The following is a 15,530-nucleotide window of genomic DNA, read 5'->3' on the forward strand; positions in this document are numbered from 1 at the left end:
GCAAACTAGCTGACGGCGCACCTGATGGAAAGTGGTGGTCGTCGTCAACTGCTTCACGATTGAAACACGAATGGGACAGAGGTACCCAAGCAATCGACTTTTGTACAAAGTCTCCCTCTGGTTTATACATATATCAGTCACTCCCTCGTATACATATCCAAATATTAGAAGTAAACGACCGACTAATAAACGCACAGAGGGAACTACCAAATATAAAATATTCCGTAGATTTTTACAACTCAACTGACAATTACTAGTTTCACGAAATTTCTATTGAAACGGGTATTATCTAATGAATTTTTCAAGCAAAACCACGGGAAATAGCTAGTCTTTCTATACGATTTAAATTATCGACCAAGTGCTGCGGATTCCAGCAGGCTTGCAATCCCCTGGCGGTATGCGTACATAACATCATTTTCGTGTGCCTATAATTCCGGGGACTCATCTCTTATTACAGTGTCTTCAAAGATTGTAATTCCAAATGTAACATGAATTTGAAATTAATATTACATTATTATAATATTACATTTGTAACATAGATGCTTCCATGCTCCTACTGTTTTTTTGTTGTAACCGAAATTTCATTTTCATTATAAGTGCCACTATATGGAAATGCTATATTTAATATATGTTAATTTTCGAACTGATCTTAACTACTGTGTGTGTCTGTAACTCAAATGCGACAATTAAAAAAAATTACATTTCACTTGGTACCAGAGGGAGACTATATAGATTACTTGGGCACCTTTATCCCATTCGTGTTTCTACCGTGAAGTAGGTGTGTTTGCATTGCTGTGTTTCGGTTTGAAAGGTGGAATATGGCAGTCAATTTACAGAGTACAGAGGAATAATCCCTGAGTCCTCAGGAATGGCAACGCAGGAGGGGGACAGTATACTCTGTTATGTCCATGGTGCTGCTATGTCTATAGGCGACGGTTACCACTTTTCATCAGCTGGGACGTCAGCTTGTTGCTGTTCTAAGTTACATGAAAAACTCTATTTTACATCACCTTAACAGTTTATTTTATGAATGAAAGTGTAATGGTAGCCCAAATTGCACCATCGGTATACTCATAAACTGGCGAGGAACCGGCGAGAGATGATAGGAGAAATAGGTCATTTAGCCCATTTAGTACAAGAATTGTTTAAAATAGTTAGTAGCATCAACCTATACATATATAGGCTTATACAATAATGGGTCTGTTAAACCTCATTACTAACAATTCCTTCCCCTCCTACCTTAACAGTTAGACAATGGTCTTTAAGAATTTAAGAAGAAAGACTCGTAGGCTGAGAGCCTATATCTTCCACTTAACATTACCAGGCAACTTTGTATAAAGTTTTATTTAGACTTTTTTCTTTTTTCTGTCATAGTGACGTACTTTGTTCCTTTAATAAACTTTTACGACATATTGAGAATGAAGAGAAATTTTCTCTATTTCAAACCTAGTTTTCATCCAAAACGGTTTAACGTCCAAATGATAGTTTATCTGTGAAAACGCGTCGTTGTCAATTGGATTTTGCCTCAGGAAATAACATTTCCTGTAGTTCCATTGTTTGTCCTATATATGTATATACGTACCTATATCTAAATAAAGATACATAATAATATAAAGGTTCACTTTTGTCATTTTACATTAATAGTTCATGAAGGTTATTTTATTTAAAGTCGCGATCGATAAGTGGGTTGGCTTTTGAATATAGATGTGAATAGAATATCAATGATCGAACACTGAGCCGCTTGTTATTTTTTGAGTGGACCTCTCATCTGTACCTATTCTAAGCCCCTAAGGCTCTATATCCATGTGTCCTATATAATAATTTCTACGTTTTAAATTTACCTATACATTTACAAGCTATTATCCGCAGGATTACATGCGTTATATCACAGTATAAATAATAATCGCCATGTGTGTCCCGGCATAGAATAGCTCACCCCTTCCTTTCCCGTGGGTATTGTAAGAGGCGACTAAGGGTCGAGGGATGGGCAGCAGTGTTCCTTTTAAAACATCTCTATAAACCTAACTGCGGTTGCCAACCCGCCTGCCAAGCATGGTAACTACTGGCAAAACTTCCTTTCACTCCTTCACCATGGCTTATGTTCTTTTTTTTTTAATGGATGATAATGGAATGGTATCCCCACCCGCGCTATCAGTATACACCGGCGGCGCACCAGTGAATGATGATAGGTGAGTATGAAGCAGGTCAGTTAGCCCATCGTGACGAATTCAACAAGAATTGTTCACGATGGTTTCCAGGGGGACCCACGTGGAGGTCGACCTAATAAGGCATATTGCTAGCAATGGGGCTGTCAAACTCCATTGCTAACAATTCCTTTCCCCCCAGAAAGCTTATGTTTCAGCATTGGCAACACGCAAGTAACACCACTAGTGTTACTGGTGTCCATAGGCTGCAATAACTGCTTACGATCTTACATATGCTTGTTTGCCACTATCGTTACGATATATATACCCCACTCCGGTTTATCGCGGGTTTTTTTTTTAATTAAATAATAGCCTATGTTATTTGCTGAAATATTAGCTTTAGGTGAAAGAATTTTAAAAAAGGTTGAGTGTTTTTGGAATTTCAGCGTTTCAAACAAAAGAAAAAAAGATCAAATGTTTCCTATTTATAATATTAATTTAAACATCATGAGTAAAAATTTTTTTATTTTATGAAATAGAAAAATATTTTAAATAAATATATTTTTTAATATATTTATTTAAAATATATTTTTTTATAATAACAGGAGACTGTAAACTTTACTATACTATATTAGACTTGAATTAAGATTGATTAAAAATGAATTATTAAACGAAAGGCAGACCACATTTTATGTTCGCAATTTCTTACGTTAAAATTATGAGTTAACATTCAGAAATTATGGATACGGCAGCCGCATCCAACATTACGTATTTATGGTTACGATGCAACCAACGTCGTTGGTGGTGTTACGGCTGCTCTAAACCATGGTAATTTAAATATTTAATCAATGGGAGGATAAAATTATATATCCGTGTTAAATTATTGTTAATTTAACTTAACAACAACGTTGTTTATGCTTCCGCTAATTAGTTTTTTTATACTTCTATGGTGGCAAACAAGCACGACCCGTCTGATGGTAAACAGGGTTACCGTAGCCTATAGACTCCTGTAACACCAGAGATATCAAGCGCACATTGCTAATCCTTAGTTATATAGTTAAGTGGATCAAAATCATTAAATTTAAATAAATATAGAACCTTTCCCTCCATTTGAAAATTACTTAAAATATATATTTTATGTATATGTATTTTATTAAAAATTTTGATTCTAATAGTGGTGTATATATATAGAATATATTCCTTATAGAGTATATTCCTTTTTAAAAGGCCGGCAGCACACCTGCAATGCCGCTGGTGTTGTGGATGATCATGGGCGGCGGAAGTCACTTACCATCAGGTGAGCCGCATGCTCGTTTGCCCCCAGTGTTGTAAAAAAAAAATAGAATATGATAAAAGAAATTATCTTCTTCTTGCCCTTAGTTTACTCCGGTTCACCTAAGCACCAACACAAATAATATAATACTATACTTACACCGTTAAAGTAAACACATTTAGGTACATTTTTGTTTGCGCGTTGTCCCTTACATTCGACTTTTATACATACTTGTGTCAAGACTGTATATATATATTCTCGGTCGGTCTTTGCACTGGTAGATAGAATGTTTGAATTAATATATAGCCTATGTTTTCTACCGTAAAGCCGTTGTATTTGCATGGCTGTGTTTTGGTTTAAAGGGTGGGATATGATAGTGAATTTATAGGATACTGAGGAATTACACCTGAGTCCTCAGAAATGGCAACGCATGGGGGTATCATGGGCGAAACAGTATACTCTGTCTCTTATGTCTATGGTACTGCTTATGTTTATAGGAGACAGTTACCACTTTCCATCAGATGGGCTGTCAACTTGTTATTATTATTATTACTTGTTATTATTAGTTTCTTGCTAATAACATAGTTTTCTATAGACGAAATTTTTTAACATCAGTTAAGTACTTTTTAAGTTTATCCATTACAAACAAACAATTAAATCTTCCCTCTTTATAATATAAATATAGATAAAGAACAAATAAAAAAATACTCCTCCAAATGTTTCGATAGCACTAGTTCCAGTTGCCGTAATCCGGATTTATTTTAAATACGTCCTTGAAATGTTTGGGATAAACATACGTGCCGTGTTTGGATTCCTACTCTATCATTCGGAAGGGATGTTAAGCTTTTACTTCAGAATAATTCAGTTAAGTAATACCTCTTATATTCCATACTAGTTTTTTACCCGTTACTTCGTTCGAGTGGATTTCAGAAGTAGAAAAACAAATTAAATAGACAACTGGCATGATGGCGTATTCAAAGGAAACATATACCAGATTTTAAAATAGACCCTCAGAAATAAACCGCATCCGATTTGGTGCAGTGGTTTTTGTGTCATTACACACAACCGGAACAAAAATATAAACAGTATTTTTTTTTTAAATATGGTTTTAACATCTCATAAAGACATCTCATATTTTTTTTTATATCTTCAATGTCTGTATACATAATTACAACTTTATTATAATAATAAGATTAGTAACATAATGTTTATATTATTTTATTGTAAACTCAACTTTTGTTTGAAAAAAGCAACAGCTGAGATACTCAGCTCATTCAATACTGTTCGTTCTTCTCAGCTAAAATTGAATTTCGAACTGGGGGTAGATTTATAAAAAAAATATTGTTATTTATGCTTATAATTAAGTTTACTTAAATAAAAGTTATTATTTATTTATCTGAATTGGAAATTAGACTTGTTTATTAACATCTAACAAAAGATTTAAAAAAATTATCGTAAGATTATCAAAGCTACCTTCGAAGGTTTTGACATTGAACATAATTCAATCCGGTACAATTTATTAGAAAACAATTTTTATTTAGGCGTCCCCTCTTATTCGTAAAAATTAAAATCTACTACAAATTTATTTTAACTATTAGACTGTTTTGTCACTATCTTTAAAATTGGAAATATTAATAAACGAGAGAAACAAAACTGCTCAACAGCTATGAAAGGTTTGACGTTTTTATGAATAAGGGGGTTAATCTATAGATATCTGTCAATTGTTACCAACTGATGTGAAGAAAAATATGTAAAAAAAATATTATTCCTACAATTTTTGAATCAATAGATCATCATCTTCATCACTTCAGCCATATTTGTCCATTCTTAAACGTAGACCTCTCTCATAGATTGCTATAAAGAACATTTCTTAGCCACCTACATTTATTGACTCCCTGCAATGCATTTAAGGTCGTCACTCCATCTAGTGAGGGTGGAAGAATCAATAGCTATTAATCCCAAAAAAAATTCAAAAGGACAACACAAATTGATATCTGCACGAACCAATAGAAACCCAGGTAAGTGAACTCTATGAAGAAAAAATGTAGATAAAATAACTAACGCTGCACCTTATTCTGGAAATGGACACAACTTTATGAATTTTTCATGGAAACCTTTACAAGGATGGCGCATCGAATATCCCTTTTTTCGTTTCTTATGTGTTTAAGGTAATAATTCATGATATATTTGTTCAGGGAATCCACTCACGGGCAAGGATTTGGCTTCAGACTTTCTAACATATATTTTGTCAATGACGCCTCTCACACTCCCTAAAAGCTTAATAACATTATGAAGTTTTTCCAAGTCCGTTACCGTATATTCTGCCGGCTCATCGACTCAAAGAGAATACTATAATATCCTACCTTGGGATATTACAAGATTCTCTTTGATTCCTTATTTCTCTCTTTTTCTCCTTATTAGTTGATATAATATAAAGTAATATTACCTATATTTATTTTTTTGTATTTACACGGTTTTTCTATTGCCCTATTATTTTCTTTACCAGAGGGAGACTTTGTACAAAAGTCGATTGCTTGGGTACCTCTGTCCCATTCGTGTTTCAACCATGAAGCAGTTGTGTTTTAATGGATATGGTTTTCGGTTTGAAGGGTAAGATATTGCAGTGAATTTAGAGGGTACCCATGAGGGGTATAATGGGCGAAACCGTATACTTTGTTATATCCATGCTACTGCTCATGTCTATAGGCGACGGTTACCACTTTTCATCAGGTGTGCCGTTAGCTTGTTTGCCATTCTAAGTTGTATAAAAAAAAATGCCGTACTATCTATATGAATAGTGTTAAGTTAAAAGTTATTTAATTGGTTGATATGTAGGGGAAAGTGGGCTAATTGGGAACACACAATTTTCAAATCTCAAAAATTATTAAATAAATATTATGAACTTTTACGCAACTTTGCTTTCGTACCTACTTATTAGTGATCAGATAATTCTTAAAAAACGATGTTTTATTAGATATATAAACGAAAGTAAAAAAAAATAGCATTACCATTGCTTTATATTCGACACCCTGTTGGATAATTTACAACACACATATATACAAAAGTTGAGGGAAAGGATTGTTAGTAATGTGGATTATCAGTCCCATTGCTAACAATATACCCTAACAGGTCAACCTCCCCGTGGTTCCCCCTGAAAACTATCGTACTGAATTCTATGTGTACTTATCACGATGGGCCTCTCACGTATTATTCCTCACTGGTGCCCCGCTAGCGTATACCGTTAGCGCAGGAGAGTTACCATTCCATTATCATGCATTAAAAATATATATATACAAGAGTTCACAAAGCAATATGTCTATCGCTACACCTCGAAGGTTATCTACTAACATATGGTACATAATACTGACTTACTTAATTGCGACTTCTATGTTATCGAAGTATATTCATTGACCGGGGTACGTCCTTTTCCATTGATGCTCCATAGATCCCAAAGATTGATGAGTGTGGAAGAAGTGAAATAGGTTTGTTTGAATCGAAGCATTTGTCGCCCTTTTGTTTCTGCCTACTCTAATGGAAGATAGGCGTGGCAAATATGTATATATGTATGTATGTCCTTTTCTATCCGATATTATACGTGTATAGATAACAAAATTTATAATGATTTTTAAGCCATTATGGTGTTAAGTGGTGACAAACAAACGGGCATCTCTATTATTATTAATATAAGAATAAGAATATTATTAGATTTATTAAAAAGACTACGTTAAGAAGCTTTTAATCTATAAATAGCTGCTTATATAATTTAATAATTGACAGGTGAATATAAATAATTGTTGTGTAGCATATAAATGTCCATTAGATTGATTGAACCTTAGTCCAAAATTGGTGGTGACGTAAATGTTATTGTATTTATTGGTAAATTAAATGTCAACTATTAAAGTATTCAATCATGTCTCATCATTATCTATTACTAGTTGTATCCCGCGGCTTCATCTGCATGAATTAGTATATAAAGTATCCTTAATTGTAATTTAAAATATAACTTACCCATATACCAAATTCCACTTAAATCCATAAAGTAGTTTTTGAGTGAAAGAATTACAAACATCGATCCATTGTTATAAATTTTCAATTTATTATATTATTAATAGGATTTATTTCTTCGCTAGATTTTACCCAATAACATAGTCAGTGTAATGTATATTTTGATTGAAATAATTGTTAAATCATTCTTCATTCTGAATACGAGTATATCAAATTTAATTACCATTTGTTGAGTCAATAAGGCGCTACGAAACAACAAACAAACAAAGAAACTCACTTTTATATTTATAATCTAATATATAAAATTCTCGTGTCACGGTGTTTGTTACCAAACTCCTCCGAAACCGCTTTACCGATTTTAATGAAATTTTGTGTGCATATTCGGTAGGTCTGAGAATCAGCCAACATCTATTTTTATACCCCTCAATGATAAGGGTGACCCACCACTAAAAAAAGTTTTTTTATTTTTAGGACAATTTTTTTTATTTTTATTTTATTATGATTTAGCATTGAAAAATACATACAAATTCAAATTTTCACGTTTTCATGATCAACCCCTGTCGTTTAAACGCAATTTTTATATGCCGCAATATGGTTGCAAGATGACAATGGAATATAATAATTGTAGTACGATATATTTTTATGTATAGTTCTAGAAATAATGTATATGGTAAAACAACGTTTACCGAGTCAACTAGTAATAATATAGAGATTACTGAAGTATGTGTTTTATATCTGTGTTATAACAAATGAAAACACTCACTCTCTCAAACTTCTAGACTATTTTGCTTCAGTATGAACAAGAATAAAATTTAAAAGGTAAATTTTACACTTAAAAAAGGACAGACTCTAGTTATCACAGAATTCATATGGCATTCATTCAACACGGTTAAACCCTACAAAAAAAAATATCAAAATCATTTCAAAATTGGAAAAGATATTTTACAAGATCCTTTGTTGTAACAGATACTTACAATAAAGTGTCCTCCATTTACGGCCATGTCTAAAAAAACTTTAATTTTACCTTATTTCCTGCTGTACATATATTTTCTTTATAAATAGACAAATGTAAATAATACGACATCAAATGCTTGTGTTGTTTAATTATTCGCTTAATTAAATCTTTAATTAAATTAACACAGATACAATAAAACAACAGCTCATTGACTAGAATAACAATTCGTATTTATCTGCTTAAACATTTATCATTAAATAACGACATTTAAATATTTCAATAAATTATATTAATCTAAGGAATTTCTACTTCACAATCTATTCTGAACATTGCAAAACGAGATAAAATGTCACCATCCAATTTAAAATTGAATAAATACTTATTACGGGTTATAACAATACCTTTTATAAAGAGTGCAATGCTGTTTCGAGGAATGCTACAATTTATACATCAATTAATGATTTTATAGTAAATCATTAAAATAACATGTCTCTATTATTACGTAGATAGGTACATTTGTAATTTCTATCTAGATATATATTTTTTATACTTTTGTCAAGCCTAAAAGACAGTATGGTAGTATGTATGTACATTACTAAACCTTTAAAGAAGTTTCAAGATTTGGACGGCGGCGTTGACTAAAAGCGTTGTGTTCACAAAAGTTATGTTTGTATAATAATTTCTATGTAATTTACTTATAACTCTCAGACAAGTTGTCCAGTGCACGTTTAACTTAGTTTTTGTAAGTAGAACACATCTGTGTGAACCTAGCAACCTTCCTTATCTGTAAAACGCTCTAATCACAAATCATTCCTACTAGAAAGTCCAACAATCTCAATAGTACCTAATATACCTATGGAATATTTCAGAGATTTTACAGAGATACAGACTAAATTAATACGTCAGTAGGTAAAGCTAACGATATGAAGGAACCCTGTAGGAGAAATAATTACATCTAATACAGTAGTAAATAGTATAGGAAACATTACGAATTGGTCACAGTTTGGTCGGAAAGGTCGAGTAGAAACGGGTCGGTACAAAGCGATAAAAAATAACATCTGAAAACACCGAAGCTGACTCGACTTGAACCGCACACATATTTATTGTCTTCATGGTGCTTCACACACAGAGTGATGTAGCGCCGCGCTTCTCGACAGACTATGGCGTGGCGCAACTTAGTTACTACTTTAAGAGCAAAAAATTAACGGATTATAATAATAATATTAATTTAGGTACTCCTCTGTACCCTATAGAGGAATAACACCCAAGTCCTCAGGAATGACAACACATGAGGGGTTTATGGGCGAAACAGTATACTCTGTTAAGTTCATATTACTGCTCGTGTCTATAGGCGACGATTACCACTTTCCATCAGGTGAGCCGTCACTTTATTTGCTATTTTAAGTTGCATAAAAAAAAGAATTGTGCTCCATAAAAAAAAACTACTTCGATTGTGGCAAATCCAGTTATTTAACCAATTATTTTGATTTAAAAACTAAACTACTGAATCGATTTGTTAAAATTTTGTATAGAACCTATCTGTATGTATATCCTTTCAGATAAAAAAGAATTTTCTAAGTCAGTTTATAACTGCCAAAGTTATGAGGTAACAAACATAAAAAAAATACAACCGAATTGAAAACTTCCTTCTTTTTGAAAAAGGAGGATAATTGTACATTTTATTTAGAAAACATAGTAGTCGATAACTAAAAATTCCTTTCCCTCCAGCACAGTGATAACCTCCCAAGACTTATAACATCTATATGATCATAAATTCACCTCCTTCTTTCTGAAGTCGATTGAAACTATAAATACTATAAACTTGTGAATCGCCATTACGCATCGCGACGGTCCAACGTGTTGCGCGGCGCTACACCGCTGTGTGTATTAAGCACCTAAACGCACATCTATCAGCAATACTATCAATAAAAATACCCGTTTTATAAAGCGTTATATCTCACGTGAGGTTGATGTTGTGGCCATGAGAGAAGGAGCTGCTCGTCCGGATTGTCAACATTCACGTTCTCTGATAAAGCTGGCGAGTAAGACAAACCACCGAGCAAAGCGCCACTTGACCTCGACTGTTGTCGACACAAAGGGCGACGGGTTGGCGATTCACTCTCATCGGACATGGCCCTTGTTACTGTGATTCTAGGAGATTGCCGTCGCCGACCCCGAACACCTGTCTCTTCTAAACCAAGCGCCCTACCTAGAACTACGTGTGGGGGAGCACGAATAAGTGGAATAGCAGATGTTCGAGGCCGAGGTACGTCCTCTTCCTGGGAATCCTGAAGCATATTACAAGATGCAGCTCTTGGCGCTGGCCGCTCTGAACCTCTAGAACCCATTGCTGCTGCATCAGATAGTCTCCTTGTGGTCGGCGGTCGTATACAACCTGAACCCGCTGACAAAGACGGCCTTCGTGATCCACAAGCACTCGGTGTTCTTGCTTGAATCTCTTGAGTAACCTCACTTTTTGTCATTCTTTTTCGTCTATAATTACGTAGAGAATCTCGAAGCGCACGACTTCTAATTCCATATAAGATACCATTGACAGGTGGAGCAGCTGCTAATAAAGCGGCCGACAAAGCTGCTACAGGCTGAGGTGGAATCGCTATAGCGGGCCATATTAAAACACAATAATATGGGAAATATAGAATGGCCAAAGAACCTAATGGCTGGAGCACTGCTGATAATGCTCGGTGACGATGTGGTGGTGGAGGAGAAAATGGATTGCGTTGATGGGTCACTGTAACTTGAGCTGACAAAGTTACTTCGTATATGGCTGCAGCAATTCTGTGTCGATGGTAACGAGCTATGCGAAGGATTTTCAAACTGCAAAGGAGAACTAGTACAACAGGGAGCAGTAAAGTCAACAAGGCGTACAGTAAACAGAATCCTAGTGCGGCTGGTCCAGCGCTACAATCTGGAGCGCAACTGCCGAGGCCGCTGCTGTACGCCAGCGGAGGTTTGGCAGCAGCCAAAGGAGCTAGCAATGCTGCCGTTGCTACCCAGCCGCTCGCCACGCAGATCATTACCTGAAGAAAAAAATAATAATAACGTTAAAAAATAATCTTATCAAATAAAAAAAATACGTGATTAAAATGCATTAAAATCATATTAGACGCTCACAGAAAAGAATATACGAAACTAGCAAGCGAGCTTCACATAGGTAGAAGTATTTTCAATGTATGGGTATAATACTCGTAATAGGCCACCCTTTCTTTTCTCGTGGGTATCGTAAGAGGCGACTAAAGAAACTTAATGGTCGAAAAATGGGCTGCAGCAACTCTCTTAAGACATCACCAAAAGCCAAACTGCAGTTGCCAATCTGCCTGCCAAGCGGAGCGACTACTAGAAATATCCCCCCAATGGTAAATTGTTATAAAAAAACGCTCCTATTCCTTATGACAATGTATAGGGACATGTTCAACAGTGGACGGATAACGGCTGAAATGAAGAAGATGATGCTCCCATCTCCTAAGTTGAAATAAAGCCATACAAATACAACTGATTCTATAAGTGGAATAGACGTACTATGACGATGACTTCTGCGACAAAGTTTCTTTTTAGTATTTTTTTATTTTAAAATCATACACTCTGACAATCTTCTAGTAATGACAGGATCTAACCTTCCGTGCAGATACAATGGCAGCGTAATGCAATGGTGCAGCAATTGCGGCGGCGCGGTCGGCGTGCAGCCCACACACGGTCCACAGCTGTAGAGGGTGCAGCGCGTGGAGTAAAGCGCCGCACGCGCACGCACCGCCGCCACCACCAGCGCACAAGGCGGCGCCGCTGGCCAACGCACCCACTGCGCCCAGGTGTACCAACAATACTGATGACGCGGACGCCGGCTGCGAAAGATAATAAAATTATATATTACTTTGATACTAGATTGTATCTCGCGGGATTTCCAAAGTGAAATCATCATTTTCACTATCATCATCATCATCTCAGATATTATCTGTCCACTGCTGTTCAGAATGGATTAATATAAAAAATATGCTACGTGTTAATCTGTATAGTATAACCAAATTTGTTCCAATATATCTGTATTCAGACGAAGACTTTGTACAAAAGTCGATTGCTTGGGTACCTCTGTCCCATTCGTGTTTCAACCGTAAAGACAATACATAATATAATAAATAAAAATACCAACACATAGAAAACATGTTTCAAATATAAATAATATACACAAAAAATATACACCTAATAATCTCATTATAACGTTACAGACGTTGGAATATTCCATAAGGCAAAAAAACCAATCACGTATATTATAAAAAGATTTGTATATAAATGCAAAAGAATTTTTTTCAACCTTTTCGTCATTTATATAACTGTATTTTGTACATTTCCATGCACATAGTTCATACGAGCATGTTGTGTATATCACTTTAAGGGCTATGCGAACAATTCACAATGTTCAGAGGTGGGGCTTTGTAAAAATTTTAACAAGAACCTTGCTACCAACGTGTTTTTCGTTAAAAATTGAATGTGGCTTTATTCAAAATGAAGGTTCGCGAGTTTCGCAAACGTGGCTTAACAAGGTGTTTTTAAATAATTAAAGTGTTTATCTTTTTTTTTTGCACTTGATAAATATAAAGATATATTTTTTTTATCGATTTGCGAACATCGTGACCTAGTGGTACGCTATATCAGGTCGAACCATTTCATCATTTCAGCCGTTAACTATCCACTGCTGAACATAAGCTTTCCACATAAAGTGAGTTTTGCCAGTAGTTGTCACGCTTGGCAGGCGGGTTGGCAACCCCAGTTAAGCTTTTAGAAATGTTTTAAGAGGGTTACTGTTGCCCATTCATCTTAACTACGGTTACCAACACACCTGCCAAGCGTGGCAACTACTGGCAAAATCCTTCCTAGGGGAAGGCTTGTGTTCAGCACATATCAGCTTATGTTCAGTACAGCAAATATAACGACTCTTACAGACAATTGATTTTTATTTATACTATTAATCTTATTTAGATTATGAGCATTATTAATTATGCAAGCGTACTATCTGAGTAGGTGTAAAGAGCAATTTGTATCTTGTAAAGTAAATTATTACATTATGAGACTGTGGCATGTTATTCAAACATTCTAAGGACGTCAGAATTTCATTAAAGTGTACACAATTGTGAAGGCAATGTACATGTATATAGGTTACATTATTTAGTAGTAGATATTGTTATGAAAGGATAGAGCGTTTCGGAGTAGTGGGAGAATGAAAACTGTATCAGTCTATCAACGTTTAGTTTGTTTCAATTAATTTAATGAAAATATAAACAAATTAATAATTAACCCAACCATAAAACCGTCTGCTGACGTCCTATAGTGGTACAAATAAAATATCGATTAAATGATTATTTGTTTTGATTTGTTACTAATTTCATTTAAATAATGGTTCAATGATAATTGTAATAGAACTAGGTTATATTGCATTCAGTTCTATTAAAATAAATCCTTAGATTATATAGAGAGAGTCTCGAGCCTCAAAAATGGGACAACTTTTTATCAGCTAATTGTGAAATTAGCTGACTCGTTTTTTTTTGTCAGTGTTTTACATACTTATGCATACAATGTATCTTTATATATCTGTATTTAACTATTTAATAAATAAAATGAATGTTTACGCATTAAAAAGTGCAAATATTATGAAACAAAATAAATATAAAAGTTAAAAGAGGAGTCACTCATAACTATTTATCACGCAAAATTGTATGAAAAAGTTAACCCGTTTTTCTCAAAGCATTTCTATGGAAACTATCTATATAATCTAAGAATAAACCATAGATAGCACCATAATAACCACAGATAATAACCATAATACTAAACTAATTAGTAGATAGGAATACTATAATTTCTATCAGGGGTATTATAACTTGCTTGGACTTATACTATAGTCTATAGGTTTAGCTTAGGTTATATAGATAGTGCATCGAGAGTAAAAAGATATGCTTTTTTCAATGTTGCCAATAATTAAATTTAAATTGGAAACTATTTTTTGTGATATTAATTAATAAGGAAAATGGCAGCATTTTCAATTATTTAAAAACGAAAAAAAAAATTATTTATAAATTAAAGTAACCAGTAAAGATAGGTATCATTACGAAGCATTATATATTATTCATCTTATTATTTGAAATACATTTAAATTTTGTATCTTTTTTTTTATTTCATCATATAAGCATGACCACTGCTAAGCATAGGCCTCCCCCATAATAGAGGTTATGCTAGTAGTCGTCATGCTTGGTTATTAATTGTAGTGAAGCCTCGATGATGTTTTAAGAGGGTCGTTGCTACCTATGCCTCGACCATTAAGTTCCCTTAGTCACCTTTTATGATAAAAATAATAATAATAAATATTTATTTGCGTAAAACATGGTATACAGTGATGTTAGAATTATATTTAAGAGTGCACATGTCTTGCTAAAATCATATAGAACGCAAATTAAGTTTCCTATACCCACAAGTAAGAAAGGGGTAGCCCATTGTATGCCGGGACTATGCGGCATTTTTTTCATATACTGAGTAATAAAGACACATCATGGTAACCCTATTCACACACACATGGATAAACAGTTGACCACAGATAGAGACACACTGTCTATATAATCTAATAGTTTTTGCTACCTATTGCTACTAATATACTGCTCTAAAGTAGTAAAGTTGTGGTAGTAAAATTATTCCTTTCACAGATAGGTATGTACATATGTATATTTTTAAATGTATCTACTAAAAAGTGGTACGTATTATTGGAGTCTATTCGAATTTTGACATACGTGTGTTTAAAATATCTAAATTATTTAATTTTGAAAAATTTTGAAAATATACTTAAAAAAGAAGTAATAGAATTTAGACAGACTTTAATTTAGACAAATACCAATGTTTTTTTTTTCTTTACGTTCTTTTTTTTTATGCAAGCTAGAGTGGCAAACAAACTGACGGCACACCTGATGAAAAATGGTAACCGTCGCCTATAGACATGAGCAGTAGCATGGACATAACAAAGTATACGGTTTCGTCAATTATACCCCTCATGGGTTACCTTTCCTGAGGACTCAGGTGTTATTTCTCTGTACCCTCTAAATTCACTGCAATATCCCACCCTTCAAACCGAAAATCACAGCCATGAAAACACAACTGCTTT

At 34.2% G+C, this 15,530-nt stretch overlaps 1 protein-coding gene across 2 annotated transcripts in view; it reads right to left on the reverse strand.

Moving 5' to 3' along the window:
- Positions 1-9,776: 9,776 nt before the first annotated feature.
- Positions 9,777-15,530, reverse strand: part of LOC113509282 (beta-3 adrenergic receptor-like) — a 116,643-nt gene continuing 110,889 nt past the window's right edge. For both annotated transcript variants that reach the window (XM_031910453.2, XM_052897231.1), the window contains exons 3-4: positions 12,010-12,234; positions 9,777-11,415 (exon numbers count right to left, since the gene is read on the reverse strand). In XM_031910453.2, coding sequence (XP_031766313.2) covers positions 10,318-11,415; positions 12,010-12,234 — 1,323 coding nt within the window. In that variant the 3' untranslated portion in view covers positions 9,777-10,317. The remainder of the gene's footprint in view (positions 11,416-12,009; positions 12,235-15,530) is intronic.

The sequence above is a fragment of the Galleria mellonella genome, unplaced genomic scaffold, assembly GCF_026898425.1.
Source record: "Galleria mellonella isolate WM207_F2 unplaced genomic scaffold, CSIRO_AGI_GalMel_v1 utg36, whole genome shotgun sequence".
Classification (NCBI taxonomy): Eukaryota; Metazoa; Arthropoda; class Insecta; order Lepidoptera; family Pyralidae; genus Galleria; species Galleria mellonella.